Source organism: Brachyhypopomus gauderio, unplaced genomic scaffold, assembly GCF_052324685.1.
Source record: "Brachyhypopomus gauderio isolate BG-103 unplaced genomic scaffold, BGAUD_0.2 sc57, whole genome shotgun sequence".
Lineage (NCBI taxonomy): Eukaryota > Metazoa > Chordata > Actinopteri > Gymnotiformes > Hypopomidae > Brachyhypopomus > Brachyhypopomus gauderio.
In genome coordinates, this window is record NW_027506880.1 from 1,623,177 (window position 1) to 1,650,299 (window position 27,123).

At 43.1% G+C, this 27,123-nt stretch overlaps 3 protein-coding genes across 4 annotated transcripts; 2 read left to right on the forward strand and 1 right to left on the reverse strand.

The window, feature by feature from the left end:
* Positions 1-27: 27 nt before the first annotated feature.
* On the forward strand, positions 28-12,775 carry LOC143488900 (serine protease 33). Its single transcript, XM_076987884.1, has 7 exons — positions 28-326; positions 451-474; positions 1,946-2,031; positions 6,744-6,820; positions 7,071-7,342; positions 11,841-12,001; positions 12,123-12,775. The coding sequence occupies exons 1-7, from the start codon at positions 281-283 to the stop codon at positions 12,378-12,380; spliced, it is 924 nt and encodes a 307-aa protein (XP_076843999.1). The 5' UTR covers positions 28-280; the 3' UTR covers positions 12,381-12,775.
* mapk7 (mitogen-activated protein kinase 7) lies at positions 12,204-19,944 on the reverse strand. 2 transcript variants are annotated; one of them, XM_076987883.1, is made up of 8 exons: positions 19,871-19,944; positions 19,274-19,408; positions 18,325-18,649; positions 17,619-17,784; positions 16,023-17,494; positions 14,648-15,918; positions 13,954-14,087; positions 12,204-13,816 (listed from the first exon to the last, which is right to left on the reverse strand). In XM_076987883.1, the coding sequence occupies exons 3-8, from the start codon at positions 18,635-18,637 to the stop codon at positions 13,666-13,668; spliced, it is 3,507 nt and encodes a 1,168-aa protein (XP_076843998.1). In that variant the 5' UTR covers positions 18,638-18,649; positions 19,274-19,408; positions 19,871-19,944; the 3' UTR covers positions 12,204-13,665. The 2 variants fall into 2 exon arrangements, with proteins under 2 accessions (XP_076843998.1, XP_076843997.1); XM_076987882.1 differs by lacking the exon at positions 19,871-19,944 and adding an exon at positions 19,630-19,745.
* On the forward strand, positions 19,884-23,644 carry vkorc1 (vitamin K epoxide reductase complex, subunit 1). Its single transcript, XM_076987887.1, has 3 exons — positions 19,884-20,357; positions 21,131-21,240; positions 22,783-23,644. Exons 1-3 carry the CDS (start codon positions 20,167-20,169, stop codon positions 22,998-23,000), a joined length of 519 nt encoding a protein of 172 aa, XP_076844002.1. The 5' UTR covers positions 19,884-20,166; the 3' UTR covers positions 23,001-23,644.
* The last annotated feature ends 3,479 nt before the right edge of the window (positions 23,645-27,123 follow it).

A 27,123-nucleotide genomic window follows, 5' to 3' on the forward strand; every position in this document is an offset into this window, starting at 1 on the left:
CCCGCCTCTGCACTCACAACACACGGCACTGTGATTGGGTCGTGCGCTACAGGTTGCCTTCGCTTCATTTTATCCGAAACTCGTTGGTGTGTTCTTCGTCTCTCTTCAGATCGAAACTTGAATTAAATAACGTTGTTTTAGGCTGTCATTTGACTAAATTACGAATCCTGCCTTGTGTTTTAATCTGAGTGTTCATTACGAAGTTATTGCACTCAGCTGGTGTTTTTAACTTGATAGCGTTTACCTTGTTATTCGAGGAGGGTTTTGATTTCGACTCGTAATGCAAAACTCCCGGTCTTGTTGGACGACTTTTTTGGTATTGGTAGGTGAGTATTGGCTTCTATGTAGCATAAGGTCAGTTTTTTAAAGAGTGTTTGAAACAGTGTAAAATCGCAAGCTGTTATTTTGTTTCTCTCAATAATATAATATTCTTTCACTTCCTACTCTAAGGTGTTTGGACAAGTAAGGCACAAGGTAAGTTAATGATTTAAAATTTAGATGTGCGCGCCAGTGTGTTTGTCTGGTGATTAAATTGCTCGGAAACTTTCAAAAGTACTTAAGAAAGAGCTAATTTATCTGCTTAACATACTTTTTTTCAGTCACGGATTACTGCAATTTCGTTGATTATTCTTATTTATTTATACGCAATGTTTCGCTTGAAGTTCTGTTTTAGGCTGAGACTTGTAGGCCCCTGGTATTGTATGAGGTACCGTCACTTGAGAAAAAACATACAACACAAAATAATATTTATTGGCACTTGGTCGAGCAGTCACCAGAAGCAGTCATGCAGGTGTTATTTTAATTAATGTATTTTTGCTAATGCATAACAAGTGTTCACACACTGAAGATTAGCAAATAAATTGGTCTTTATTCTGATCATTTAACACTGTCGAACAACAATTTAAGCTAATTTTGACAAGCACGTTACTTATCACTTATTTAATTTCGAATTGACACTGGTTTCCTTAAGAAAGGTGGGGCATGTGAGACGGAAAGCGAAGGGGAAAACGACGTAGCTTTGGGACTGTGGCGACACTGGCTTTCAAACAGTACTCCATGTAACACATGGACCTATTTGTCATTATTTTGGACTGGTGAATCGGTGAACTGGTAGTTATTTTCCACTGATCAATATTATTTTAGCCTGTCGTTAGGTCACGTGCACGTCAAATCAAATACTTTTGTATTTCGTTAGTTCAACAGATTGCGCGGTGCCTCACCTGCTGGCTACCTGCAGAAACGCTGCAGTTAGTATGTGTGAAAATGGCACAAAAAACTCAGTTGTCAGTGGTCATCATGTCCTTGTCTTTAGAACATGCAATTTCAGAATTATTACATCAAATTACCATTTTTTTAACCATTGCTCTTTTGATGGCCAGTGTACTGATTCAGGTACACTGTCAGATGTACAAACAGACAACTATAGTTAACCAAGGATAAAATGTGTTGTCAGACATTCGAGACTCCTGCATAGTCAAAAGAAACTTTGTCAACCACAGAATTATGTAGTAGACTGATGATATTTATTTCATACAGGTATACTCTGTAGAACACTTAATTTAAACCTTACTGAAAAGGATGCCCTCCCACTTGCAGCCATTGATTTTCCTGTGTGGTTAATCTGTATTTTATGTTGATAATGGCTACATCCCCAGTTCACTGGTCCTACATGTTAACTTTCTAAATGTAACGCATTCATTTAAAAAAATTAAAATAAATTGTGCCTATAGAGTGGGTGTGTGCATGCGTGCGGGCACCAGCCACGCTGTGCTGTATATCAAACAAACCTTCTAAATATAACATTTCATGATCTATATTTTATACTACTTGTGTTGAGTGGAAATAGATTTTGTTCTTTTAAATAACTGATCTTTCTTGTTGAGGCGTTGGTAACATGAGGTATTTGCAAGCGCAGAAGTGTCACACTCCACCCCTTCTTTCCCAGAATGTGGCCATTCGCCTCTCCAGTCCAGGATTGTGGGCGGGTACGATGCAGGTGAAGGTCACTGGCCATGGCAAGTGGATATCCAGGTATGTGGATGGCGGAGTGGTCCGTCACTGGGCTAGAATCTTCTTGACATGCGAGGGCCTTGCAATCCCGGTGCCTGTTTGTCCATGTCCTTAAGTAATCGTGACGCAGGCTCTGGTTCTTGTCTGCTTTGCCGCCTTTGTTCTTCAACAATAGCCTGAATATGTCACTCAATCTCATCATGCCATAATGGCACACTTTTGTTTTTCTTCCTGTTGTTGTAAGCTGATCTGTTTGGAGACTCATGTAATGTATGTGCGCAGAATCAGACTTTCAGGTGTCTACCCATGGGGTGTGGCACATTCAGGTTCCCGAAGCCTACATGTTTGGTGCTCTGATGGTCTCCATAATTAGAAATGCATCACACTTGGCAAGGCAAGGAGGAAGTTGTGCTGGCAATCCAAATAGACCGCAATACTGCATACAACTGTTGACTTGTAAATGCAATACCTGTATGACTGTACCTAGGAATTATAGATGTTTTGCTCCAACCATAGAACAGACTAAAATATTTTAATAAGTCTACATAAAGACATTTTAAAATGTATTCTAATGGTATTTAGAATTCATTTAAATTGGATTTTTTTTAAGTTTATGGTTTTAACAGTAATGGGGATATATGCATGCTGAATTAATACTGGCTCTCACAAAATATCCAACCTGCAGTAGTACTGTTTGAAGCACAGCTAGGAGAAATTGTGCTTGATAGCATGTATATAACTTTAGTATGCCTGAAGTGTACACCTAGGGCTGTGAGGTTTTGATGCTTTATTTACTTGGGGAGTTTGTTCCCCCTATGACACCTAATGCCCAGTTTATTCCCCCAGTACTTCAGTAGTGGCGCTGGTAAATGCTAAAATCACAGTGGTCTGTAATTCTGGATACTACCTCGATAACAATGAAATAGATTACAAAACAACTGAAAAGTTTTCCAATTGAGAAGAGGATTGTATTCACAAACATTGTATGTGCTGTTAAAAAATAAACACATAAACCAAAAACTGGAAGGACACAGGAAGTAAATATTTAGTCCAAAAAAATGTACAGAAAATTGAGCACATGAACTACAAGGAGAAATGTGAGGAACACGCACACTCAGTGGAGATGGTGGAGGTTTCTCTCTGCCTCAAAAACACAACAAATGTTTTTAGTGGCTTCAAGAAAAATTCCTTGTAGTGGTTTTAGTAAGCATCAATCCACTTCTTTTGTATTCCTTGTCCTAAAATGCTTGCTTCTTAAATGACTTCAGGTCCATCGTAGAAGCGCCATTAATGATAACGAGCCTGACCATGTGGGTCTGCCTGATGCATCATTTGTTAATTATCACAATATTCACTTACTAACTATGGTGATATGGAGATAACAAATCCTTTTTTTCTCCATCTTGAACAGTCCTGGGGCCTCATGTACTAACGGTGCGTACGCACAAAAACATTGTGTACGCTATGTTTCACGCAAACGGTCGGATGTACGCAATGTGATTTGAACGTGAGAGTGCGTACACCTACGACACCTTCACCTCTGGCGTACACATGTTTCTAACGTGTTTTCGTCAATTAGCGACACTTAGTGGTGATGCATTGAAATTACAACTATTAAGATATCCTTCACGCACACATTGTAGTAAGCCCTTACTGGGTAAAATAAAGTAAATTAATCAGAAAATTAAACAGTAAATTAATCAGACAATTTCACTGCCTTACTGAAATAATCATTCAACGTGTTTCCACTTAGCCTAGATTATATAAACATGCATTACATGTTACGCTGGAGTTCTTGGGAGATGGTAGCGTTGGCATTACTGGAAGATATTGCTAATGGCCGAATTCGCAGAGAGCGCGTTTTCCGTGACCATTATGATTCTTTAGCCCATGATGATGACTGGCTTGTAAGCCGTTTCAGATTTCCAAGAGCTGTCCTCTTGTGCTGAGTTGGGTCCAGTTTTGGAGAGAGAAACGCGAGGGGTTGCGCATTGCCAGCGACAACGCTCGGCTTCCTGGCAACTGGCTCGTTTCAAAGCGAACTGGCAGACCGGTTGGGGATATCCCAGTCATCTTTGAGCCGGGCCATGCCAGCTGTTTTGGATGGGATCATCTGCATGTCAGCTAGTTATATAAAGTTCCCATTAAGAAGCGGTTGACCAGGCAAACATTAAAGCGCAATTTGCAGCGATAATGCAACCCTAATATAATCGGAGCGATCGACTGCACACACATTTCTATGAAGGCACCATTTGAGGAGGAATTTGCTTATGTGAATAAAAAGCACTTTAATTCCATAAACGTGCAAATAATCTGTGATGTAAAAACTTACTAATGTAGTGGCACGTTGGCCTGGATCAACCCAATGATTAGTACATCCTTACAAACTGCATGGTTGGGATAAGATTACAAGCTAGCAGAGTGTGTGATGGGTGCCTACTTGGTAAGCAACAAAATGTAAGCATTTAAATAAAAGCATTTGACATTTCCAGCTTAGAATAATTAATTTTAAACATGGGTAATTGTTAAATTACTTAGGAAACAGCAGCTACGTGCTCAAGACGTGGCTGATGACCCTTTGTAATCCACAGACTGACCGGGAGCGGGGATACAATTCTCTCCATTCTCACACCCGGTCAGTTGTGGAGAGGGCAATTGGGCAGCTGAAAAGCCGGTGGCGCTGGCATGTGGGGTCCTGCACAATGTTGCGCACAGGTATGCCGTGCCATTGTTAGAGGTGGTGGAGCAACCAGTGGACCCAGAGCCAGGACAAATTAATGCGCAGCGCAAATTTTAACCAATTCTTTTATTGAGTCGCTGATGCTAGTGAGCGCATCACTGATATTTTTAGGTGCATTATATTATTCTGCCAGTGTGCATTATTCTGACCCCACAACATTTAAAGCTTCACACACGCTATCCCACTCAGACCTTTTGCGCTTTGCCATAATGCCACAACGTGCCAAACAAACATTTTTTCCGCACCTCTACCTCATTCAGGAGCGTCTCTACTTTCACATTCGGTGAAGTTCCTCTTTTTTCCCCGTTTAGACATGGTTTGTGATAGATCAGAGAGCAAACTTCTCTGGTGCAGGGCAAATTTAAATGAATTTGCATATTTATAGGGAGGCGTGTCACCGTGTGCGTTCAATTCCACGTCGATTGGGATGTACAAAAGAAATGTGCGCCATTTTCTGGATTTGTACGTACGCCAATTTTTAGTAAGAAATCCACGCAAGTCTTTGTACATGAGGCCCCTGGACATTGCAGAAAATTTGCCTGATGTTTTGACCAATTACTGCCTTCACATAATCAGGCAAACAAATTATTTGGCAAAAATAAGACAGGCCTACATACCCCTGTCACATGAAGGATTACCAGTGTTGCAATCATAGTGTATTGTAAACCACATCATAATCGGTGTGTTATTATTATTATTATTATTATTATTATTTTTACATTTCACACATGTGGTGGATTAATGCATTGCTCCTACCCAGTAAAACATAAATGTTCTATCCTATTACATATGTAATCATAAGAGTCTTGCCAAAGTACTCTTCTTGATATAAACAAACTACCAATGTTTAATGGTTTGTTTTGTGACACTCCACTCAGCTGTACTGCATGCCAAAACCTGGTCTGTGAACTCTTGTCTTGCCCCAGGGGCAGTTTGCTCTACCCCACTGTTATCCACATCTGTGTTCTCTCAGAGATTATCACATAATGTACCCGTTGGACGTAGTTAGTATGAAGAGACAGCAATGTGTTCTCTATGGTCAGTGCTAGGCAAACTATGTTTATAGTCGAGCTATGACCTAAAGGAATTCTGAGCTATGCAGATTTAGAGCAAGATAACAAGATAATGTGAGATGCACATTAGTGTGTGCCTGTAGGTCAGTGGGGAGGGGAGCACTCTACCAGAGTTTGATATGTTTCATATGTTATTTACAATATCCTTTGTATAGCCTCTTAAAAGTATGTGATATCTAAATAACTGGCTTGTGTACTGTAATCAAACCCATCAGTGTTCCCAGAAATCCATGTAAATCTCAGCTTTTAAAATAGCACTGCAGTTCTGATCTATGGATCAACCCAAATAAATAGAGTGATAAGTCCTAAGTAAACACAGTGATTAGATGACTCCTATACCTCGCATGCGTCTTTTCTCTGACGCTTGTAGTATTTAATATTTTTGACAGCCTTCCAGAATTAGCTTTTAGATACAAGTACGTGAGGTAAGTGATTGTGCAGTTCAGTCTGGTTCTGGGTTACATTTTGGCAGGAAGTCCCAGAGATGTCTAGCTTTTTGTATATTAGTGGATATTATAAACCAGTTTACACATTCAAACAAAAGCTTATTTAACATAGAATTTGAAGTACTTTGAATGGGCTGTACGTTTTTATGGAATGTTCTGTGTTTTTCTCTGTTATCCTGGCACACACTAGAGTAAATGTATGTAAATCTTTGGGTGGGTGGATTCAACGCTTTTGTGCCAGAAGCGATCTGACTCAGAAACAGAAACTAATACTCTTTGAAGTGGGTAAGGGAGAATGCTGCCATGCTTCTAATGACCTCACGGTCATTGGTTTGTTCACTCATCATCTCTGGCTAGTCACAGCCCCTTTCTGCATTCTGCACTTTGCTGTGTGTTGACCTTGTTGAATCCTGAATGGGAACAGCTTCCTAATTTAATACTTCAATTCCTCTGTTCCTCTGTGCTTGTTCTCAGACCAACCAAGGACATGTTTGTGGAGGAACACTCATCACTGCAGACTGGGTGCTGTCTGCAGCCCACTGTTTCCCAAAGTGAGTTTGGATATGTTCTTGCTCTGGAGATGTTGCTGCACTGCAGAAATGGTACCGAATCAATTTTTCCTAGCACCATGCCACTTAGAGTGCGTATGGTCCCCTCCCAGCCACTCACATCTGACTCCCACTGTTTGTCCCCGTTGGCTCAACCTCATTTGCATGCTTGAGTGAACTCTTCTTCAACAGGGAGCTTTTACTAGTTGGTCCTTCATAGCTTGCCCCCCTTTCTCCCTTTACCTCCCCCCAGTCCACGCGACATCTCCTCCTACGTCATCTACGCAGGGAGGCAGAGCCTGAACGGCTGGAACCCCTACATGTCGATGACACGCGTCACGCAGGTGGTGGTGCCTTATGGGTACACGGATCCGCAGCTGGGCCAGGACATCGCCCTGGTGAAGCTTTCCTCCCCGGTCATCTGGTCTGACCACATCCAGCCCATCTGTGTTCCCGACTCAGACCTCGTGTTCCAGGCTGGCACAGTGTGCACCATCACCGGCTGGGGTGACATCAGAGATGGGGGTAAGTGCAGAGCAGGAGAGACAAAGGATCAATAATTTGTTTTATTATTTATTAATAATTTTATTAGCATGCATAGAAATGAGTCTTAAGAAGACAGTGATTGTAATTGCAGTTATGAAGAGCATTTATGAAGTCAGACACAGACACTGGATGAGAGGGCATGGTTTTTAATCTAGTTTATCCCAAAGGTGGTCTGATGGGGATATGGTCATGGCTCTCTGTGTTGACGAGCCAAGTTCTTCCACACCAAACTCACCAAACCACTATGCACTTTGCTTTGTGCACTGGGGCAATCTCGTGCTGGAACAGAAGAGGGCCTTCCCAAACTGTTCCCACAAAGTTGGACGCATGCAGTTGTCCAAAATATGTATTCGGATCCTGAAGCATTGAGTCAGGTGGTTTTATATTATAATTTCAACTATATGCAGTGAAACAGAATAACATTGCTCTAGGACCAAAGTCCAACACATAAGTATAGACAATTAATCAGATAGTAAGGTATATGTGATGGTGTAAGGGGCCCATTAAAATGTGCATGAGAGAAGAGGCTGTGTTGGTTTACCTACCTACAAACTTTCCACATTTAGGAAAAATACTGCCTAAATGCAGAATGAGGGGTACATATGGCTTGGCGTGTATGTTTACACAAATGGCCATTGAACTTCTGAATGTAGTATTTTCTACATGCAAATATGTTGGTTACCTGTACCCTGATGTACCTCATGATGGTGGGTGTGAGCGGCAGGATGGTAGTCACTGAGGCAGGACACTGGAGACTTCTTTGGCAATAGTAGTGGTCTTGATGTGTTCCACAGGGTGTGTGCAAAACAGTCTAGAAGAGAATTGATGACTCCTGCTGGCCAGGTTTTCACTGGCTTGGAGAATCAGACCAGTGGTCTGGATGCTGGTAGTAGCATAAGAGTTGTGGTCCGAGTGTCCAATGCAGGGTGGTGTAACGCAACATACGCTGTGGAGCGATGAGGCGGACACAAACGCTGAGAAGAGCGAGGTTTAATAGAGGGAATTCCAGTCATGGGGCAGTTATGGCCTGGTGGTTAGGGAACTGGTCTTGTGACCGGAGGGTCGTGGGTTCGATTCCCAGACTTGAGGCCATGACTGAGGTGCCCCTGAGTAAGACCCTTAACCCTCAATTGCTCACTTGTATAAAAATGAGATAAAAATGTAATTCGCTCTGGATAAGGGCGTCTGCGAAATGCCATAAATGTAAATGTAATTCCATAACCATGGTCAACAAGACAGGCAGGAGTCATAATCGGAGAGCCGTCCAGATAAGACAAATATAAGGGCACCCCCCCTCAAAGCATGTCATTCTGGGGCACGCAAAGGCAGACAGGACAGGGGAACAGACTAAGACAGGACAGGGAATGGGGCACGGCCAGAGACGAGGACAGCGGACACAGGACAGGACACCCCAGGACAGACCGGAGGGACAGGATCGGGCAAAACAGGGCATGGAGACTGGGGCATGGCAGGGATAGGACACGCGGAGACTGGCCAGAAGCTGGATGGGGACAGGACATGACAAGCGACACTGGGACACCGGACAGAGCCAGGGCGAGGCACAGGAGCAGGGCTGGATGGGACAGGACCGGGAACAAACACGGGAGTGGGGCCAGGGAACGGGACAGAGGCAAAGACGCTATGAACAACTGAGACAGGTTTGGGCAACTTGGGGAAGCGGGACAGGTTCCTGGAGGAACACATCAGACACAGGGAAGGACACATGGACACGAACAGGCACACACACAGGGACTGGGACCAACACAAAACCAGGGATGGAACATGGGAGCAAGGGGAACATGGGCATAGAGACAGAACAACCAAAGAGAGGAGCAAACACATTGAGTCCATGCCCACATGTGGGCAGCACAGTCTCTGGAGAAACAGGTGGGGCTGGCTGGCAGGCAGCGGGAACAGGCGGGGCCGGCTGGCGGGCAGCGGGAACAGGAACCGGCGACGACCCCTTCCGGGACACGGGAACAGGAGGCGTGGCTGAGCCCCTCCGGGTCACGGGAACAGGACGCTGAAGCGAGGAGACGTCCTTGGGGGGCGGGACCTCTGGCCTGATGTCCTCCCCCACCCCCAAAAAAAATCAGTGGCAGGATCAGTGGAGGGAGGTCTTCCTCAGGGCAGGTATTGACCACATGATGCGCTGTGGTGGCAGGGCTCTGCTTCGGGGGCGTGGTCTTCCTTCCCCGGTTTGGTCTGCGCCTGGAAGAACATAGACACAACTGCTTCTCGGTGGCTTTCATTGTGACTCCGCCTTGTCTGAGGCATCGGGAGTTCACAATGGCTTTTGAAAGCCAACCGAGAGCCAAGCCAATGCTCGTCTGCACATTCATTCCGCCTGCCCAAACCTTGCACTACAGGTTGCTCTTCCCTGTAGTGTTTACCAAGTCGGGCAGACACATAGTGCTTATCAGGGAGCTCATCGCTAAAGCTAGAAACCGAAAGTAACTGCGCTTTGTTTTTACAGCGACGAGACTCCCTTGTAACCCCAGTGCTAGGGGAATTCCTGTCTCTGGTTCATTTGCACTGTAACATCGGTGAGTTAAACTTAATTGAACCAGCCAACATCTCATTACAGCGATTAAACTTACCAGAGTCTCGCTCCCTTGCTGTATCCTTGTATGGTGGGTCATTCTGTAACGCAGCATATGCTGCAGAGCGATGAGGCGGACACAAACGCTGAGAAGAGCGAGATTTAATTGAGGGAATTCCATAACTGTGGTCAACAAGGCAGGTAGGAGTCGTAATTGGAGAGCCGTCCAGATAAGACAAATACAAGGGCATGACTAACAGGTAGAATGAAAACAACAAGGCAGGGAAACCAAGAACAGACAAGAAAGCACAAAGAACCACAATCGAACAAAGCACGGCAAAACAACGGAGAAGCAAAATACCACAATAGAATGAATAACCTACAAGGGACTAGGGAAACACAGGAATATATATACATGGAACTAAACTAGACACAGGTGAAGACCATAACGACACGGGCGTGGCAGACAGAGGGAAACCAGGGCAGCAGACAAGCAGGGTGGGAGTAACAGGCAAGGAACAACACGGACACGAGGAACAGGGAACCAGAGTGACAGCTAAGATAGGGGGCGTAGCCCTACATGACAGGTGGGGTTCTGCTTGGTGTGTGTTGGAAACATTTCGACATCGTTGTGAAATCTGCATGCTGATGGAGTCCAACTATATGTGTGTTCCACTAATAGAGTTCCTATCAGCTGATCTATGAGCCCTTGAGGATGCACACCTCATATCCTAGTAATGATATCTAGATTTTTAAGTCGGTTCTGAATGCCAGTGCAACTCCTCAAAGATGCTCTCATCATTCACATGCTAGGAGACTGGGCACTGCAGTCTGGACCCTTTTAGGGGTTTAAAATGGTTCTAGTAGTACATGCCTAATAACTGTATTAGTAGTATTGTTATTGATGTTAAAACAATGTGTCATATCCTGACATTGTTTATTTGATCACGAGCAGTTTATTAATAAAGCAAATCCCTGTAAACCTAGAAGCAGGTGTTTTAGACTTTTAGGACATGGGGCAGTCGACATGGGCTAGGATCAAATTTTGATTAAATTAAAAGGCCTCAAGGCGCTAAGCAAAGAGCTTCACTGGTGCTTGAGATCAGGTGCTTGACTTCCTCAAATCACAAGTAGGGCTGCCATGATTAGTCGACTAGTCATGATTGTCGACTATTAAAATAGTCGACGACTAATTTAATAGTCGATGCGTCTTTTTTTTTTTCTTCTCCAAACTGCTGTGGCAGTTTTCACTGCTGCGTCTGCCTTTCTGTCCTTGACACACATGCGCAGTAGTAGAAACGACATCCCAGGACGTTATACAGACAGGCTCTAGTATCGTGGCTACCCGGCTACGGAACTCGTGTGGGATCACTTTAAGAAAATGAAAGAGAAACACATGCAATGAAATATCTGCAAGGCAGAACTTGCTTTCCACGGCAGCACAACCACGATGCACGAGCACCTGAAAAGGAAGCATGTTGTGGCTGATTGTGACAGTTACAATTTTAGTTAGCTGCTAAAATGAACGTAAACAGAGCGTTAACTTGCTCTTACTCATCTTGATAGCTGTTAACGATAGGGCCATGTAAGTTTGGATTTTTTTCTCCCTTAATAATAAACACTGTCATTTAAAAATTGTATTTTGTGTTTACCTGTGTTGTCTTTGACTAATATTTAAATTGGTTTGATGTTCCGAAACATTTAAGTGTGACAAACATGGAAGAAATCAGGAAGGGGGCAAAAACTTTTTCACACCAGTGTAGCTGAAATTTAATGATGGTTATATAATGGCAGCTGCATTCTAGTGTGATATGTATGTTTCATATTCAATTAATCTGATTAGTCGACTAATCATAAAAATTTATTGGTGATTAGTCGACTATGAAAATAATCGTTTGTGGCAGACCTAATCACAAGTCCTTTCTCTCTGCCTAGTGTCTCTGCAGGGGGCGGGAAATCTGCAGCAAGTACAGGTGCCAATCATTGATCAGTCAGCCTGTCAGGAGATGTTTCAGATCGGAGCCATGGAGCAGGTTAACGTTCGCTTTGACATGCTCTGCGCTGGCTACCAGGAGGGTGGCAAAGACTCATGCCAGGTAAGTCGATATGCCTCCGTAATTGGACGTCTGTTCCACAGTGCTACATTGAGCAGCCTGTGTCATCTTGGCTTATATGCACTTCTGTTAATGTCTAGCTGTTCCTTACTTGTCGTCTTAGGGAGATTCAGGAGGCCCTCTGGTATGTCAGACGTCTAATGGCACCTGGGTACAGGCTGGAATTGTAAGTTTTGGTCTAGGCTGTGCAGAGCCCAACCGTCCAGGAGTGTACGCCAGGGTGTCTGCGTTTTCCAGCTTCGTCAAGACGAACATACAGGGAATCCAACTCTACGGTGGCGCACGTCAGAACTGGGCTGGCTGGGTTGCAATGCTGACCAGGACTTTATTCGCACTGGCAATGACATTGTTACTAAGATAAATCTACCTTACCCAGTACTGAAAGAAGGGAAATTAAATAATCTCAGAAATGAGACAAGGATATATGTATGTATGTAAAACAATTCCCATCTTTGCCATTTGCCTTTGCTGGTGACTGGGCAGACCTCTCATGAGTAGAACATCCTCTAGCCTTATAACCATTAGAGAAGCCATCGTTCAGAAACTGACATTCAGTTTCCACATTTAAACTGTGAGTAGGAAAACAGCATTCAGGAAGTCAGAAAACCAAACACATGAACTTGAGTTGTACATTGAGAATTCATTCAACACAGTTTTAACAAAATATTTATTAGAGAAATAAATAGCCATTTTTAAACTGAACTGGCCTGTTTACCTTTAGGTGATTTGCTGTAAATAAAGAATCTTGTAAAGCGATGCCTTGTTCTGTGAACTAAAACTACACTGTGGATATATCACTCAGATCAGTATGCAAGTTCTCTGCTACCTTGGTTTACTCATTGTGAAATGACATCTTTACCTTTCAACAGTCACGTTGAAAGTGTAAAACTGTTTCATTAGAAAACACCAATACTCGTTTACACTTTTTGCTTCTAACATTTCTTTTGTGATGCTGGTGCAGAAGTCTGTTTTGTCAAATGCTAATTCCTACAAGGCTTTCTTGATGCATCAGACTGATCCATTTGGTGCCGTTTCACTGGCCCGCATTACATGCATCATACGGGAGGCTGTCCCTCAGTCTTCTCTGCACACTTAGGTGCAGCAGCAAAGTTTATACACCTTTTTTAAAAGCCGCTTTTGTTTCGAGGATATCAAGTTGGGCAGTATAAATTTGAGATCACCCCATCACATATTCCTCAGTTCTCAATACAACCTTAAGTGTGTTAAGCTTCATATTTTTCAACCAAAAGGCTCTTTCATACCTGTGCCACGCCAGTGTTTGTCAAATTAGCACCAAGGTGGTCGTGAAAATGCACCAACTGTGCATACTGTAACTTGATTTAAAAAAAAAAAAAAAAAAAGGTTCACTAGGTAAGACAGACAACAGCAGGCCACAGCTACAAGAAAGTCGTTTGGTCAAATATGAAGTCCCTTTTAAAAAGGGCTGCACCTAGTAATGTGTAGCCCTTGTTTTGGATGAACAATGTATTGGCCTAGGTGGATTTAAGGTGCTGAATCAGGAATCACTTAACCCATGATGGTTCAAGTCCACCCTAACATTTTAGCAGCAATTCTACTGGGACGTATGTTCAGTTTTCTCACTTCACCAAAAACATGATGGAAAGGTAGAAGATGTGGGGGATGAATCAGGCCTCGGGGAGGGTGGAGTTGTCAGAAAGAATCATGGGAGATCCCAGCTGGAGCTCCTGCTGAAGCGATTCCAGGTCAGCCGGGGTCATGCGGTGCACCTCGAGCCAATCCGACAGCAAGGATGCAGATAGTGGGGCGAAGTCGTGACTGATATGGAAATAAGGAAGTGCATATTGTAACCACTAGTTGATATTTTACTAGTTGATATTTTACAATTTAAAAAGAGTTTATGGCTTCATGGTGAAATGAAACCGCTATTGATTTTCAAATGTTTGGTGTTAGACCTTTCTCTGAGATCTGAATGCTGGAGGTCAGTGAGAGACTGGGTGAGGAGGTCATCAAGGTCGAAACCAACGCCATATCCTGCCCCACTGCCTTTAGGGGTTACTGAAAAAACCGGGGGTAAAACATCCTCAACCTGGCAGAGAGAGGAGCAGAGAGAGTCTGAAAAGCTGGAATGTTGAGAAGGAACAGTAAGATGAGACCATACATCAGGGATCAACAACATGGTGCCCGTGGGCCTGTTCTAAAAATAGCTCACTATAGTGCCACGCACCAATGAGCTGCAACTTTTTTTTTTTGCTACTATTAGAGATTGTCCGTGGTTGCCAACAATTGTAATACGCCGCGTATGTATCAAACTGGTAGCCCTCCACAATAATTGGTATCCAAGAGGTAGCTCCCAGTTTGAAAAAGGTTGGTGACCCCTGCCATACATAAACCAGTAACTTTAAATTACAATACCAACCTCACACTTACATATACATCAATTAAAGAGAATCATCACTGTTGTTACTTAATGAAAAACATTACCAACACATCCATCTACAGAGTATCAGTGCATTGCTATACGTTATTACTTAATATATTACATTTGCTCTAAACTGCACAGTCAAAATGTAGAGTGGTAGTTTAATATTATCCACATGAACAAGATCATTCCCATTCTATTCTAACCCTGTTTAGACAACCGCACACCTGTGACTTAGACAGCTGTAGCGTGACTGTGTGGATATCTGGAGCCCTGCTGGTCCCCGGTGGCTCTGTGTCCGAGAGGCTCAGGCAGGTTAGGGCAGATGTTCCAGGAGGCTCCTGGGGATTCCGCTGCTCTTCCAGGATGGAGCACAGCTTTTCCAGGGGCTGAGAAGTACCTATCGAGTCCTGGTTGGACAGCAACGTGCTGGTGTTGTCCTGCATGCCAACTCTTGCGGTGCCATTGGGGGTTAGGGATGGAGGCTTTGTGATGAAAGTGTCTGATGGAATCAGCTTAAGTGGGTTGGCAGCAGGTGTTGGGTTGTGCGGGAGAGACCGAGCTGGTCCGGTGTCAGGACGAGGCTGTATTGATGAGTGTGAAGCAGGTTGCTGGGGAAAGCTCCCATGAGCTGGGTGGCTCACCTGCAGGGGGGGAAACAGTGGAATCTGCTGAGGTTGGAGCTGAGCCTGTGGTTGCTGAGATGTTCCTGCACTTGCCTGAGTTCCTGTCCAGTTCTCAATAGTGGTGAATATGGTCCCACCTCCAAGAAACTGAGTGTGAGGTTGGGGTTTTAAGATGTCACTTTTGGCAAATGCACATGGTGTGGCCACCACACTAATTGTGCCTCCTCCAACCATATTCAGAGCCCCACCACCATCAACCACGCCAACACCTCCACTCCCACCAACCGTCACCATTCCAATGTCCCCATTCTGTGTTGAGCCCAAGGAGAGTGGCAGGGAATTGAAAGTGGTAGGTGGATGGAACATTCCAGACGCCACACACTGTCCAATCTGAGGAATTACTGCTTGGGATGGTTTAAAGGCCTGCAACTCGTTTGGCTGTTTGGAAGGGTTGACTGATTCTACCGGGTCTGAGGACATCTTCATCAGGCCTTTCCCTACTGCTGCTTGTATCTGACAGGACCCTCCTTTATTGTCACCGGACTTGGCAGTGTTGCCATCAGTGGTCTGTAATTTGTCCACTCGGCTGTCCATCATTCGCCCCCAGCGCTCCAACAGCTTCTTATCATTGTCGCTTAGCAAGACACCACCCAGAGATTCTCCTTGTTTGCCCTCCTTTTTCTCCTTCTCTTTCAGTTTGCGTTTTCGCTCCATTGCCCGTTCCTGTTTTTTGCGGCGCTTCTCCTCCCTCTCTCTTTGTCTCTCTTGAGCAGTAACAGGCCTCCGGTGTTCTGAACCAGTGGAGGACACCAGGGCCGCTGATCCCCCGAAGCCTCCACTCAGGTCTATGCACAGTGCCGCAGAACTTCCATCTGCAAATCAAAGACAAATGATTATTAAATTACACCCTCATGTAAATAACGACCACCCCCCCGCAGTTTATGCTACATACATACACGTGTGTGGTTGCCCATACCTCGAGCTTTTTGCCTTAGGGCAGACTTGAGCAAAGCTGCCTTCAGAGCTGCTTTGGTGTCGTCTGAAATTGCACCGTCTTTCCTGGCGGTGTCCCCGGCTGTTGCCTTTCCTCCTTTTCCGAGTGAGCGAGAAAGCGACTGAGAGAGAGATTGAGCCTGGGACTGAGAAAGGGACAGGGTGGGTCCAGCCAGAGGAATACTGGAGGGAAGTGATTTAGAGGTCATCTGTGGGAGTGGGATGCTCTGAATTTGTCCTGGAGGAGCCTGATTTGCTTCAACAGGCTCCTCCTTCTTTGTGCAATCTCTCATTAGGTCACAATTATTAGGTGTGCCTTGGCTTGATATGGGAGTGGTAAGGTCTATGGTTTCTGGTTGGCCATCGGAGTTTGCACTGGGCATATCCACATCCTGACAATTTCCCGCCTGGGTTAACGGCGGCAAAATATGAGTGAGGTGGGGAGGGTCGGCGGGAGGTTTACAAAATGAAGGAACAGAGTTGGTCATGGTATGCATCGTAGCTGCCAAATTATGACCCAGTTTCTGCTGCTGCTGAGTATCTGTAATGTTTGGGGCTTTGTGAGTGTGTGGTACTGCTGGATGTGCGTTATTGACCATGTTCCCTGGACCTGAGTTTGTGCTGGTGCTGGACCTCTGCAGCGGCTTGAACTGGATCTTCTTCCTGCTGCTCTGCTTCTTTTGGTTGAAGTCCTGGATCTCAGCCAGGATGGCCTCTTTGATCTGCTCTTTGCCCATGGGCTGCTGGTCGAATTCAAAGTCGAAGGCGGGCACGCACACTGGCTCGTCGTCGGAATCGTGGTACTTGGCGAGGTAGGGGTGCTCCAGTGCCTCGCACACGCTGATCCTCTCACGAGGGTCAAAGCGTAACATGGCATCCAGCAAGTCGAGGGCTGCTGGCTCGGCATGCGGGTAGAGCCTGGAGAGGGGCACCGGAGATTTGGATGGCAAACTCTGCACAAAAGAGCGCACCCTCTCGGCCCCGATCGCCCCCACGATGGTCTCGGGAGGCGTGCCCAGCACGGAGAGGATCAGCTGCAGCTGGTGCACATAGTGTTTCCCTGGGAACAGCTGTTTCCTGCCAAGCATCTCGGCGAATATGCAGCCCACTGACCAGATGTCGATGGCCAGGCTGTAGTGGTGGAGAGATAGCATGAGCTCGGGTGCGCGGTACCACCGCGTGGCCACATATTCAGTCATGAATGAGCGGGAGTCGTCCGTACGAGCCGCACTCAGGCCCCGCGCCATGCCGAAGTCCCCAATCTTCAACTCACAGTTCTCGTTCACCAGCAAGTTAGATGGCTTCAGGTCCCTATGGATCACATTCGCCGAGTGGATGTACTTCAGGCCTCGTAGCAGCTGGTACAGGAAGTAGCGTGTGTGCTCAGGGGTCAAAGGTTGCCTTGAGTGAATGATCTGATGCAGGTCACTTTCCATTAAGTCCAGAACAACGTAACTAGAAATGGAACAGGTGTAGAAAGAAAGTCAAAAGATTCTGAAACTTCACATTCCCTGAGAAAATTATGGTTAAAATTCACATTTCCCAAGAGCATTGGTTAAGCTTCACTGCTCGTACTTACACAGATTTAAAGGCAGAATGAGGTACAGCAGGCTGAAGAATGTCCTTGATTGCGATGATGTTGTCATGTTTAAAGTGTTTCAGGATCTTGAGCTCTCGGAGTGTGCGCTTGGCATTTGTCGCCACCTCAAAGGCATTAGGGATTTTCTTTATTGCTACCTGCTGGCCTGGGTACAAAATTACAATTGTGAATTAATGAAAACATTTACTGCTCACAGGATAGAAAAGATCCACAAATGAGTTGGTATTCACTTAAAGGTCTCAAGCACAATACAGGTGACTGCCCACACATTCTTGGACAACAATGTCCAGTAATGATGAGTGCTTATATTGTATGTGTGTATATATATAAATTATAGATTCAACCAGAGGTTAACATGGTTTTAATTGTTTTCATATTACCGTCTGGGTTAGGTTCAAGTCACAAAATTCACTGGTTTTCTAGAAAGTACCTGTATGCCATGCAGATGAACCTCTAATGTGTGTTTGAAGCAAATACTCATAATAAATGTAATGACTGGATTTGTGCAGAACCATTTTAAAGCCACAATTAATATCTCTGACTTTCTGCCATGTGAAATAATTGTTCTGTTTGTATAATAATCTGAGATCAGGAAGGGCCGACCTGGACAGATTGATAATGCTGTGAAAAACTTTTCTCTCATAGGACTGATGACAATCAGTTTTTAAAATAATGCAGTTCCTACCATTGTCCCGCCTCCTAGCAGATGAAACAACGCCATAGGCCCCTGTGCCGATGGTTTCAATGATGTCATACTCATCGCCGACTTCAAACTTCACGTCTAAAGAATGGGCTTTAAGCAGCGCCAGGTTCTTCGCAGCCACGGTGCTCGCGTCTGCTGTGGGGGCCGTGTCACTGGCAGGCGGAGGGTGAACTTCTGTCACTGGACCCTGATGGTTCTGGTCGCCTTTCCTCTCCTTCTTGCTGTCGGCGTCAAAGGAGTTGCGTAGTGCCGCTGGTTCTGCGTCGTCCGTTTTCTCTACTTCAGTGGATGACATCCTGAATCACAGCTTTCGTTGGAAAGAAACGGAATGCAACACCAGTGGGCGTGGTTTATTATTGACCCGGAGACACGTGTGAAGTTATTGATTACATGCTGTTATAGGGTAACTAGCTTATCGTTCAGTTAGTAGGTGTCTGCCAATATTTAACGAATTTAGGCTAACATAGAAAACACGCGAACCAACGCAGCACTCCAGAACTAAAGGCTACAAAGGTCGAGTTATACATTTTCATTCATATTATAAATTGTGAACGTCATTTCGTTAGACTGCTCGCATTACTCGTACCTCAGAGCCTGTGATAGTCTAGCAGCACAATCTATTGTTTGATCGAAACAGAACGCTAAGCTGCAACAGCGCAGAAAACTGACGGCATTTTATAAAAGGACCCGAGTTAGAGCTGCGGGATAGTAGCGCTACGGATGAAAGATGATGATGATAATGATGAAGACGCTGCGGGGTTCAGTATAAGACGAACACCATTCAATGCTCATTCTTTCTTGCCTAGGGGTGTGATATCCCATCGCAACGAGGAAAGAGGCTATAAACGAATTTTACGTTTCATGTTGGTTCTTGCTAAAATAACATTGATCTAATGCAATAAAAATCCGTAAATAAAATAATAAAATATACCTGATGACCAGTCGGGATGTTGATCATTCAGAATGATTCCGTCAAAGCATGTCTGGTTTTCGTTAGGCTACGGCTATTTTACTTCCTCGTATTCTTCCGTATTGCGTTTGAGTGGCAGCTCGAACATCCAATTGCCTGCAGGTTTGAATGCAGAAAAACCAATAGTATTACTGGGGTGGGCTTTTTTCGTTGTAAAATAGGGTCATTCTTTGGGTGGTGGCGACCGAAATAACCAGTGTGAGGGAATAATCATCGTTCAGTTGCGCCAAACGTCCAGTATTCCAATAAAAAACCTACCTAACATATTGTATTATAGTCCATCAGTGGGATAATATATACGATTAAAATATTCTTACCTGCTGAACTGGCGAACGTTAGCTTGCCACTGTTTACATATGGCACACAGTAAAGTGAGACAGGACTCCTCCCATTACGCACTGTGCGAGGGGATAGTCGGGACTAGGGTCTCCACGAAAGATATCGATACAACCGTTGTCCTTTTGCTTTACGGGTTAGATTTGATCTCTTTTGTTTTAGGGTTGAATACAACACAGAAGCCCAAATAGCATGGGATAACTTATGAAAACGGAGCCTTACGTTTCGCTAGTAGGTACAGGACAGGGTCCTACAGCTGGCCACATCTGTCTGTCCGTCCAATCAGGACGCGCAGCGCATCAGCGTCAACATCCAGCTATCAGGCCAGCCTTTTCCACGTTGCAGAGACAGAGTTTCTGTTAACTTTTAACTGCTCCGTTCTGTTACTTTTTACTGTAACCGTTTTAAAAGGTGCCTAATTCTGGGGAGGCGCTTGCGCTTAAAAAAAGGCATAGCCGTTTCAAAGTGGGTTTAGAGAAATCACCCTAGACGTCTGTGGCAGGTCGAAAAGTGTCGATATGGCGTCGCGCAAGTTACCTGTCGGACTTCCAGAATGGGAAAGGAGTGCGCGCGCTGTGCTGTGCTGTTTAGGTATTGTTCTTTCCGTTTACGCGCTACACGTAGAGCTTTCCCGGGAGAGCAACCCCGAATACCGTGCTTTCTGCGACCTGGCTGAGTCAGTCAGCTGCTCAAAGGTCTTCACTTCAAGGTAAATATGTCTATGACATGTTTTATTTAACAGTGTGTACGCGTGTCATGCCCACGTTGTCGATAAGCTACACCGCTGTCACTGGAAACAGCTGTAAGATGAATGAACCAAGGTAATCAAAACAGTTAAAACTCAGTGTTAATTTGATGCCACGTTACTTGTGAGAAACTGGACGTGCAAAAATAACATATCAATATTTAGGCTAAAGGTTTTTTTTTAATTTTGCAATGCTGCACATTTTGCAAGCTGTGATTTAAAAATCCTTTATTTAGTGTATTTAGTGTCACACATAGTCATACACATACACACTGTATCATTACAAAGAAAAGCAACACAACTTCCAAGACCCGAGTGCCACAAAACGCTTCCCATACTCACACAGACCTCGCTGCAAAAGAAGAGCCCAGACACACTTAAACTGAAGCACCAACTAACGGTCCCTCTCCTGAACGCCGTCCATTACACCGTCACTGGTAAACCTATTACTGCACAGTGTAACCAGATCGAATCAAATATGATCTGTCTATCGACTGGCACAGCAATTCCAATCACTGTCCACGAGTCCATATGCGGTACACCTAACCACACTGTCAATCTGGACTTGCGGTGAGTAACGAGTGGGTTTACTTGGCCCCCTAGCGTGAAATATCGGGCCTCTATTGAGCGCTCTTAATTGTGTTGCCTTCGTTATGAATGACAGCCCAGCTAATTTGTATCGCTGCCTGCTTGTTGATCAGTTCTGAACAATTTGATGTATGTGCCTGTTTTCCCAGGTGGGGGCGTGGTTTTGGGCTTCTCCAGGTCTTTATTGCTAAGGACAGTGCTCTTAACCAGCCCAACAGTTTACTAGGCATCGTTTTCTATACTGTGCAGCTAGGCCTGGGTGAGTGTTCAGTCACTGTAGACACTGTAATTATGTTCTCTTGTAATTACACTTAAAGTAACATTAGAAATGTTTAGATTCAACATACATCACACAACTTTCTATATACAAATAACAAATATAAACACCTTGAAACACGTGTAGTGTTGTCACTGCAAATGATTGATATTGCAGTGATAATTTCTAACTTTGTTTCATTGGTTGGGTACATAGTATGCACACACCGTGCTTCTGAATAGTTTTTCATATATAAACTGTTATGCTATATATCTCCTACTATTTCAGACACTCTTAGCATTTGTCTGAATCAGCTTCATGAGGTAGTCATCTGGAATGGTTTTGAATTAAAAGATGTGTGATGTTATGGGTTAATTTGTGGAATTTCCTGTGTTCTTAAAGGGTTTGAGACCGTAGATGTTGTGCAGAGGCACAGTTGGTACAGTCATATACCATAAATGGACCTATTTGACTACTGTTTTGATCCATACTATCAACTAAGTAAAGATAAACAACAGTCCATCATTAATTTAGGACATAAATGTCAGTCAGGAACATTCCAAGATCTTTGAATGTGTTCCCAAGTGCAGTCACGAAAGCCAAGCAACACGTATCTGATGAGGACTGCCACAGGAAAGGAAGACCAAGAGTTACCTCTGCAATAAAGAACAGACGTTCCTCAGAGTTTCCTGCCTCAGAAACTGCAAATGAACAACACCTCAGATTAGGGCTCACATGAATGCTTCAAAGGGTCCAAGCAGCAGACACATCTCAACATCTCTGCATGAGGGACATGCCAGCTCATCTGGTTTATGCTCAGTGAGACCATAATTTATTTTCAACAGAACACTGACAGTAAGCACACCTCCAGACTATGTGGGGGCTATCTCATCAAGAATGAGTGTTGTGTCAGAAATCCTGGCCTTCACAATCACCCAACCTAAACCCAACTGAGAGGGTTGGGGATACATTTTGCCACAGAGTGCTCAGCAACTTTAGCAGCTGATTGAGAGAATGCCAAGAGTGTGCAAAGCTGTCATCAAAAGAAAATGGTGGCTACCTTAAATAATTGAATAAAATAAATAAATAAATAAATAAAGTTTACTACATACGTTCATGTGTTCCTTCATAGTTTTGATGTCTTCAGTATTAATGTACAATGTAGAAATTTAAAAGAAATAAAACACTGAATGAGAAGAAGTGCCCAAACTTTCATCTGGTACTATTATATATATATATATATATATATATATATATATATATATATATATAATATTATACTATATATGGTCACTGCCACAAAGGATGAGAATAGAGAAAAGGTCTGTGGTCACCACCTGCAGAACCACTCCTTTATAGGGGGAGTCTTGTTAATTGCCTCTCACTTCTACCTGATGTCTGTTCCATTTGCACAACAGCAGATGAAATTGATTCACAATCAGTGTTGCTTCCTAACTGAACAGGTTGGTTTCACAGAAGTATGGCTGACTTGGATTTATATTGTGTTGTTTAATTTAATACTTTGGTTGTCCTTGATTTTTGCAGGTCAAATGGCATCCAGAAAAGCTGCACAGGTCTTGGTGATGATGTCCTGGCTGTCCACACTTGGCTCTGTATACCTGGCTGCTATTCTGGTTCTGGTGCTGGGCGATTTTTGCGTGGTGTGTGTCTCAACCTACCTTATCAACTTTGCTCTCCTTTACACTAACCTTAAGAGGAGGACAGGGCTTGAGGGAACACTGAAGACAGAAAAGACTGGATGAGAAGTTTAAGGATGGTGTAGTTTATATCTCACTTTCTCATGTGTATGCTGCCTGTGTATGTAAGAGAGAAAGAACTGTGAAAGGACATAATGATCCATATAAAAAGAGCTATGATTAACAAACTTGATTAGAATTGATTGAGTAGGGATTTAAAAAGGACTCAACAACCATTTCCTTCTTGTTGAAGTATCTACATTATAAGCTTTTAATGCTTTTAATGCTCTCTCTGGGCATTAATATGATACTAGCACCATCATACACACCAAAACACAGGTAGTGTGAGTAATCTGATGTAATTGTCATTGATGATTATTGTGTTTATTTGAATAAAGATATTTACAATAATTTATAATTATTCATAATAATAATAATAATAATAATAATAATAATAATAATAATAAATAATTCATTGAACTGGTACATTTAAAGGGGTTTAGTCAATGCCAGAAGAGGACCTTTTAAAATAAAGAAAGAAATGTGATCTATGTGCTTTTCTCCACAAGGGTGAGTAGTGAGCTAGAACATAATTGTTGTTTATGGTTATTATGTAGGAAGGGAGTGTTTGTGGCCAGTCAAGATCCAGACGTGTGTCTAAAATATGTTCTGTTGTTTTGCTGCACATGAATAAAGTTGAGTTGACATTTTGGTATTGTACTTTGTTCAGTACCTTTTTGTAATACAAAAATATTTGAGTTAAGTACTGTTAAGACACTAACAGAGAAATCTGCTTTGACTCACATTTTAGAATATACACAGAACCTGCTTATTTTAATATGAAGTTGAATTTTCCCTTGAATTTAGATGTATAGTAACCTGTTTAATAATATATAGCAATCTTTACATCAAATTTGTGAGTTTGTAGGGCAAGATAAAAAAATACAAAACAGATATGTACCGGTAATCTAAAATCTAGAACAATGCAACAGTAATAGAAGAGATCTGGAATCCTGTCCCCCCTTATATTCATAATAGTATGTTATACGCCACCATAACCCAGAGGGGCATGGTCTGCACTCTCAAATGCAGAATTTCACTTAGTTCCGAAAATTACAAGACCACAGCTGGAAGCAGAGCCTTCTCCTTTAAAGCCCATCAGTTATGGAATAGTCTTCCAGCTCCAATTTGAGATTCTGACACAGTTCCAATTTTTTAATCTAGACTTAAGACTCAAGTTTTATAATCAAGGTGTACAGCTCAGGGGCCCCCAGTCATTGAGTCTTCTGGTAATTTGAGATGTTAATGCTGTCATCCAGCCATGCCATGCCTTCATTCAATTGTGATAATGGTTTGGGTGGAAAGCAATGGTTCAGTGAGCCCTCATGACTGTGGTCACGTCCAGGCACTCCCTGTAGTTATGCTGCTACAGATCAGCCTAACTACCAGAGCCACATGCTAATAACTAGCACATGTACTATGTATATTAATGTTTACATACTTAACCTATATTTTGTATCATGGGTACATGCTCCTACTAAGACAATTCTATAAAAGCACCTAGAAGATGTTCTGGCTTGCCAGTAGATGTATTGATGCCATGGATGGATGCGCTAATGCCGCCAGGGGATGTACCAATGCCGACTCCTACCTAAGGCTCAACATCCACATTGGAGGAACTGTGACTGCGTGGCCTAGAAATACAACTAATATGGGCTGGGCCAGCCAATGGAGGATGAGTTCCCTTCTGAGACATGGTCCTCCCATTGTTTCTTCATAATCTTCACCTAGGGATTTTTTCCTTGCTACTGTCACCCCTGGCTTGCTCATTAGGATTAGGACCCATGTGCTTGTAAACCTGCTTTGTGACAATGTGTTGTAAAAAGCGCTATATAAATATATTTGACTTTGACTATGAATACTGCAATTCTCTTAATACTATTATATCATTCATGCTCATTAACTAAAAGTGTGATTACTGTTGTTTACTAGTGAATCACAAACACAAACTAAATCTGATTTATTTTCTTAAATTTTAAGCATAAAGCTATTCATAAGTAATAATTTTAGTAACTACAATGAATCACTCAGTAACTAACATTTACAGTTATCAGGGTGAGCAAGGGGTCGATTGAGAATAAATGATTAAATATAAATGCTGATCAGTAATATATTTGTTTTTCTTTAAATATTAATAAAGCAATAGTTAAACATCAGCTAATGGCACAGGACATCAGCTAATGGCACAGGACATAGCAGGGCATGCTGGGATTGATAATGATGAAGGGTCTGAGTGCACCAGGGTGTCATGGCTCTTTCTGCGTACCGTCCAGCCTCCACATGGTTTATTGAGTCGCAAAACTTGACATGCTGTACTTAATGTTAGGGTTAGTCATTCACTACACCTTAAGTATCTGGTTCATTTGTATTGACATAACCTGGGATGACCCAAAGTCTCCAAGTTGCAGAGAGCTGCGAAGAATACACTTCCAAAATCATTACACTTATGGATAACTATGCAGTAACATATTTTACATGCCTGCATAAGCACCTCACTGACATCAGAAATTATTTAGTGCAAATAACAACCAAAGCTGCTAACAGTAATTTATCAAAAATGAATCTTATGGTGTTACTCCTTGGAAAGGGGCTAAGTGCTGAGGTGACAGCAGGCTTAGTTATTGTGTCATTCACATCCAAATATAAAATTATTTTTATATATTACTTTTAATTTATGTTCTCTGCTATGCACATTATACACATTATACAGCTTAATCATCTATTATTTATGGCATCTTACTCATTTTCTAACCATACACCAGTTCATTAACTTTGATAATGAAATTGAGCAGCAAAATGTGATTAAGATTTACAGGTCTAGTTTTTAGATCATCACAGTTTTCAGCTCATCGTTTACATTAATCCTTCACAGTATTAACTGTTGGGTAAAAAAATGACCTTTCCAAGTACTAAATGTTAAATAAAGATATAATGGACCACTCTGGACCAACTATAGAATCTGAAATTCACAGTCAGACTTAAGTCTACAATACAAGATTTGAAAAGACATCTTTGTTTCTTTTGATATACTTTAAACTTTATGACATTTATGAGTACTTTAACCCTTTGTGATCAAAACAAATCAACCAGGATCTGGCTCGGTGTCTTTGTGTGTGTGTGTGTGTGTGTGTGTGTGTGTGTGTGTTGTTTACTCACTTATTTTGGAAGATAATGTTTAATGTTCAAGGTGGTCTACATATATGCTATATGCAAATGTCTTTAATATATATATATATTAAAGACATTTGCATATAGCATATATGTAGACCACCTATATATTTCAGGTCTGTTCAGGCATGTTCAGATCTGTTCAGGTCTGTTCATTATTGTAAGGACCTTTTTGTTATTGTAACGCGTGGTGGAGGAGGCAGGCACAACGACGTTTACGGTGAACATACAAGTTTAATGTGGCAAACACACAGGTGAAGTCCAGCGCAAGCACAAACAGAGACAACTCACGCTGGCACGAACTCTAGACAAAGACGAGCACAAGACATTGCGCGAACGCACATTAAATAGGCGATGAACACATACCCTCGTGATCTCGAGACAAGGCACAGGTGCGACTACGAACACGCTCACAAACAACCCACACCCACGGAAGTACATACATGGACATAACGACGCAGACAACGTAGCGGCACGCCCACAGGGAAGGGTCCGGAGCTGTGACCGTAACAGTTATGAGGTTTTATTCTAATTTCTAAAGGTTCCCAAAAGTTACAAAAGATTAAAAAATATATCTTACCTCTCATAATCTTCCATAACAATGATGTCACTACCCACATTTCTTATTTTATGTTGACTCTGTCATTTGCTATACACATAAAGTGTTCAAATGCCCTTAGAATAGAAAGTAACGAAGACATTTTCTCTTTTCCATGCCTGTATGGGTACTTTTGGACTTCCTTATCCCCAGGCTGGTATCTGTGAACATCCATCCTGTTGGGAACGATAGCCCTCCTGGGGAAGACTGGCCATGGTTGGTCAGTCTGCGGTGGACAGAGGGTCAACACACAGCCTCCATCTCACTCTCCAAACACAGCAAATCCACCGCATGGAAAAATGCCAGCAGCGAGACTATAGAGTGCAGTCATGTATGATTGTATGCTTTTGGTTTGTATAAAGA

What these genes read in the sequence shown, in the direction of transcription:
- LOC143488900 (XM_076987884.1), top strand. Translation starts at nt 281, where the DNA reads ATGCAAAACTCCCGGTCTTGTTGGACGACTTTTTTGGTATTGGTAG. An exon ending in CATGGCAAGTGGATATCCAG is followed by an intron (nt 2,032 to 6,743) that starts GTATGTGGATGG and finishes GCTTGTTCTCAG; the next exon opens with ACCAACCAAGGACATGTTTG. An exon ending in GTGGCAAAGACTCATGCCAG is followed by an intron (nt 12,002 to 12,122) that starts GTAAGTCGATAT and finishes TTGTCGTCTTAG; the next exon opens with GGAGATTCAGGAGGCCCTCT.
- mapk7 (XM_076987883.1), bottom strand. Translation starts at nt 18,637, where the DNA reads ATGTCATCCACTGAAGTAGAGAAAACGGACGACGCAGAACCAGCGGCA. An exon ending in CCTAAGGCAAAAAGCTCGAG is followed by an intron (nt 15,919 to 16,022) that starts GTATGGGCAACC and finishes TTTGATTTGCAG; the next exon opens with ATGGAAGTTCTGCGGCACTG. An exon ending in CATTCAGATCTCAGAGAAAG is followed by an intron (nt 13,817 to 13,953) that starts GTCTAACACCAA and finishes TTTCCATATCAG; the next exon opens with TCACGACTTCGCCCCACTAT.
- vkorc1 (XM_076987887.1), top strand. Translation starts at nt 20,167, where the DNA reads ATGGCGTCGCGCAAGTTACCTGTCGGACTTCCAGAATGGGAAAGGAGT. An exon ending in TCAAAGGTCTTCACTTCAAG is followed by an intron (nt 20,358 to 21,130) that starts GTAAATATGTCT and finishes CTGTTTTCCCAG; the next exon opens with GTGGGGGCGTGGTTTTGGGC. An exon ending in TACTGTGCAGCTAGGCCTGG is followed by an intron (nt 21,241 to 22,782) that starts GTGAGTGTTCAG and finishes TGATTTTTGCAG; the next exon opens with GTCAAATGGCATCCAGAAAA.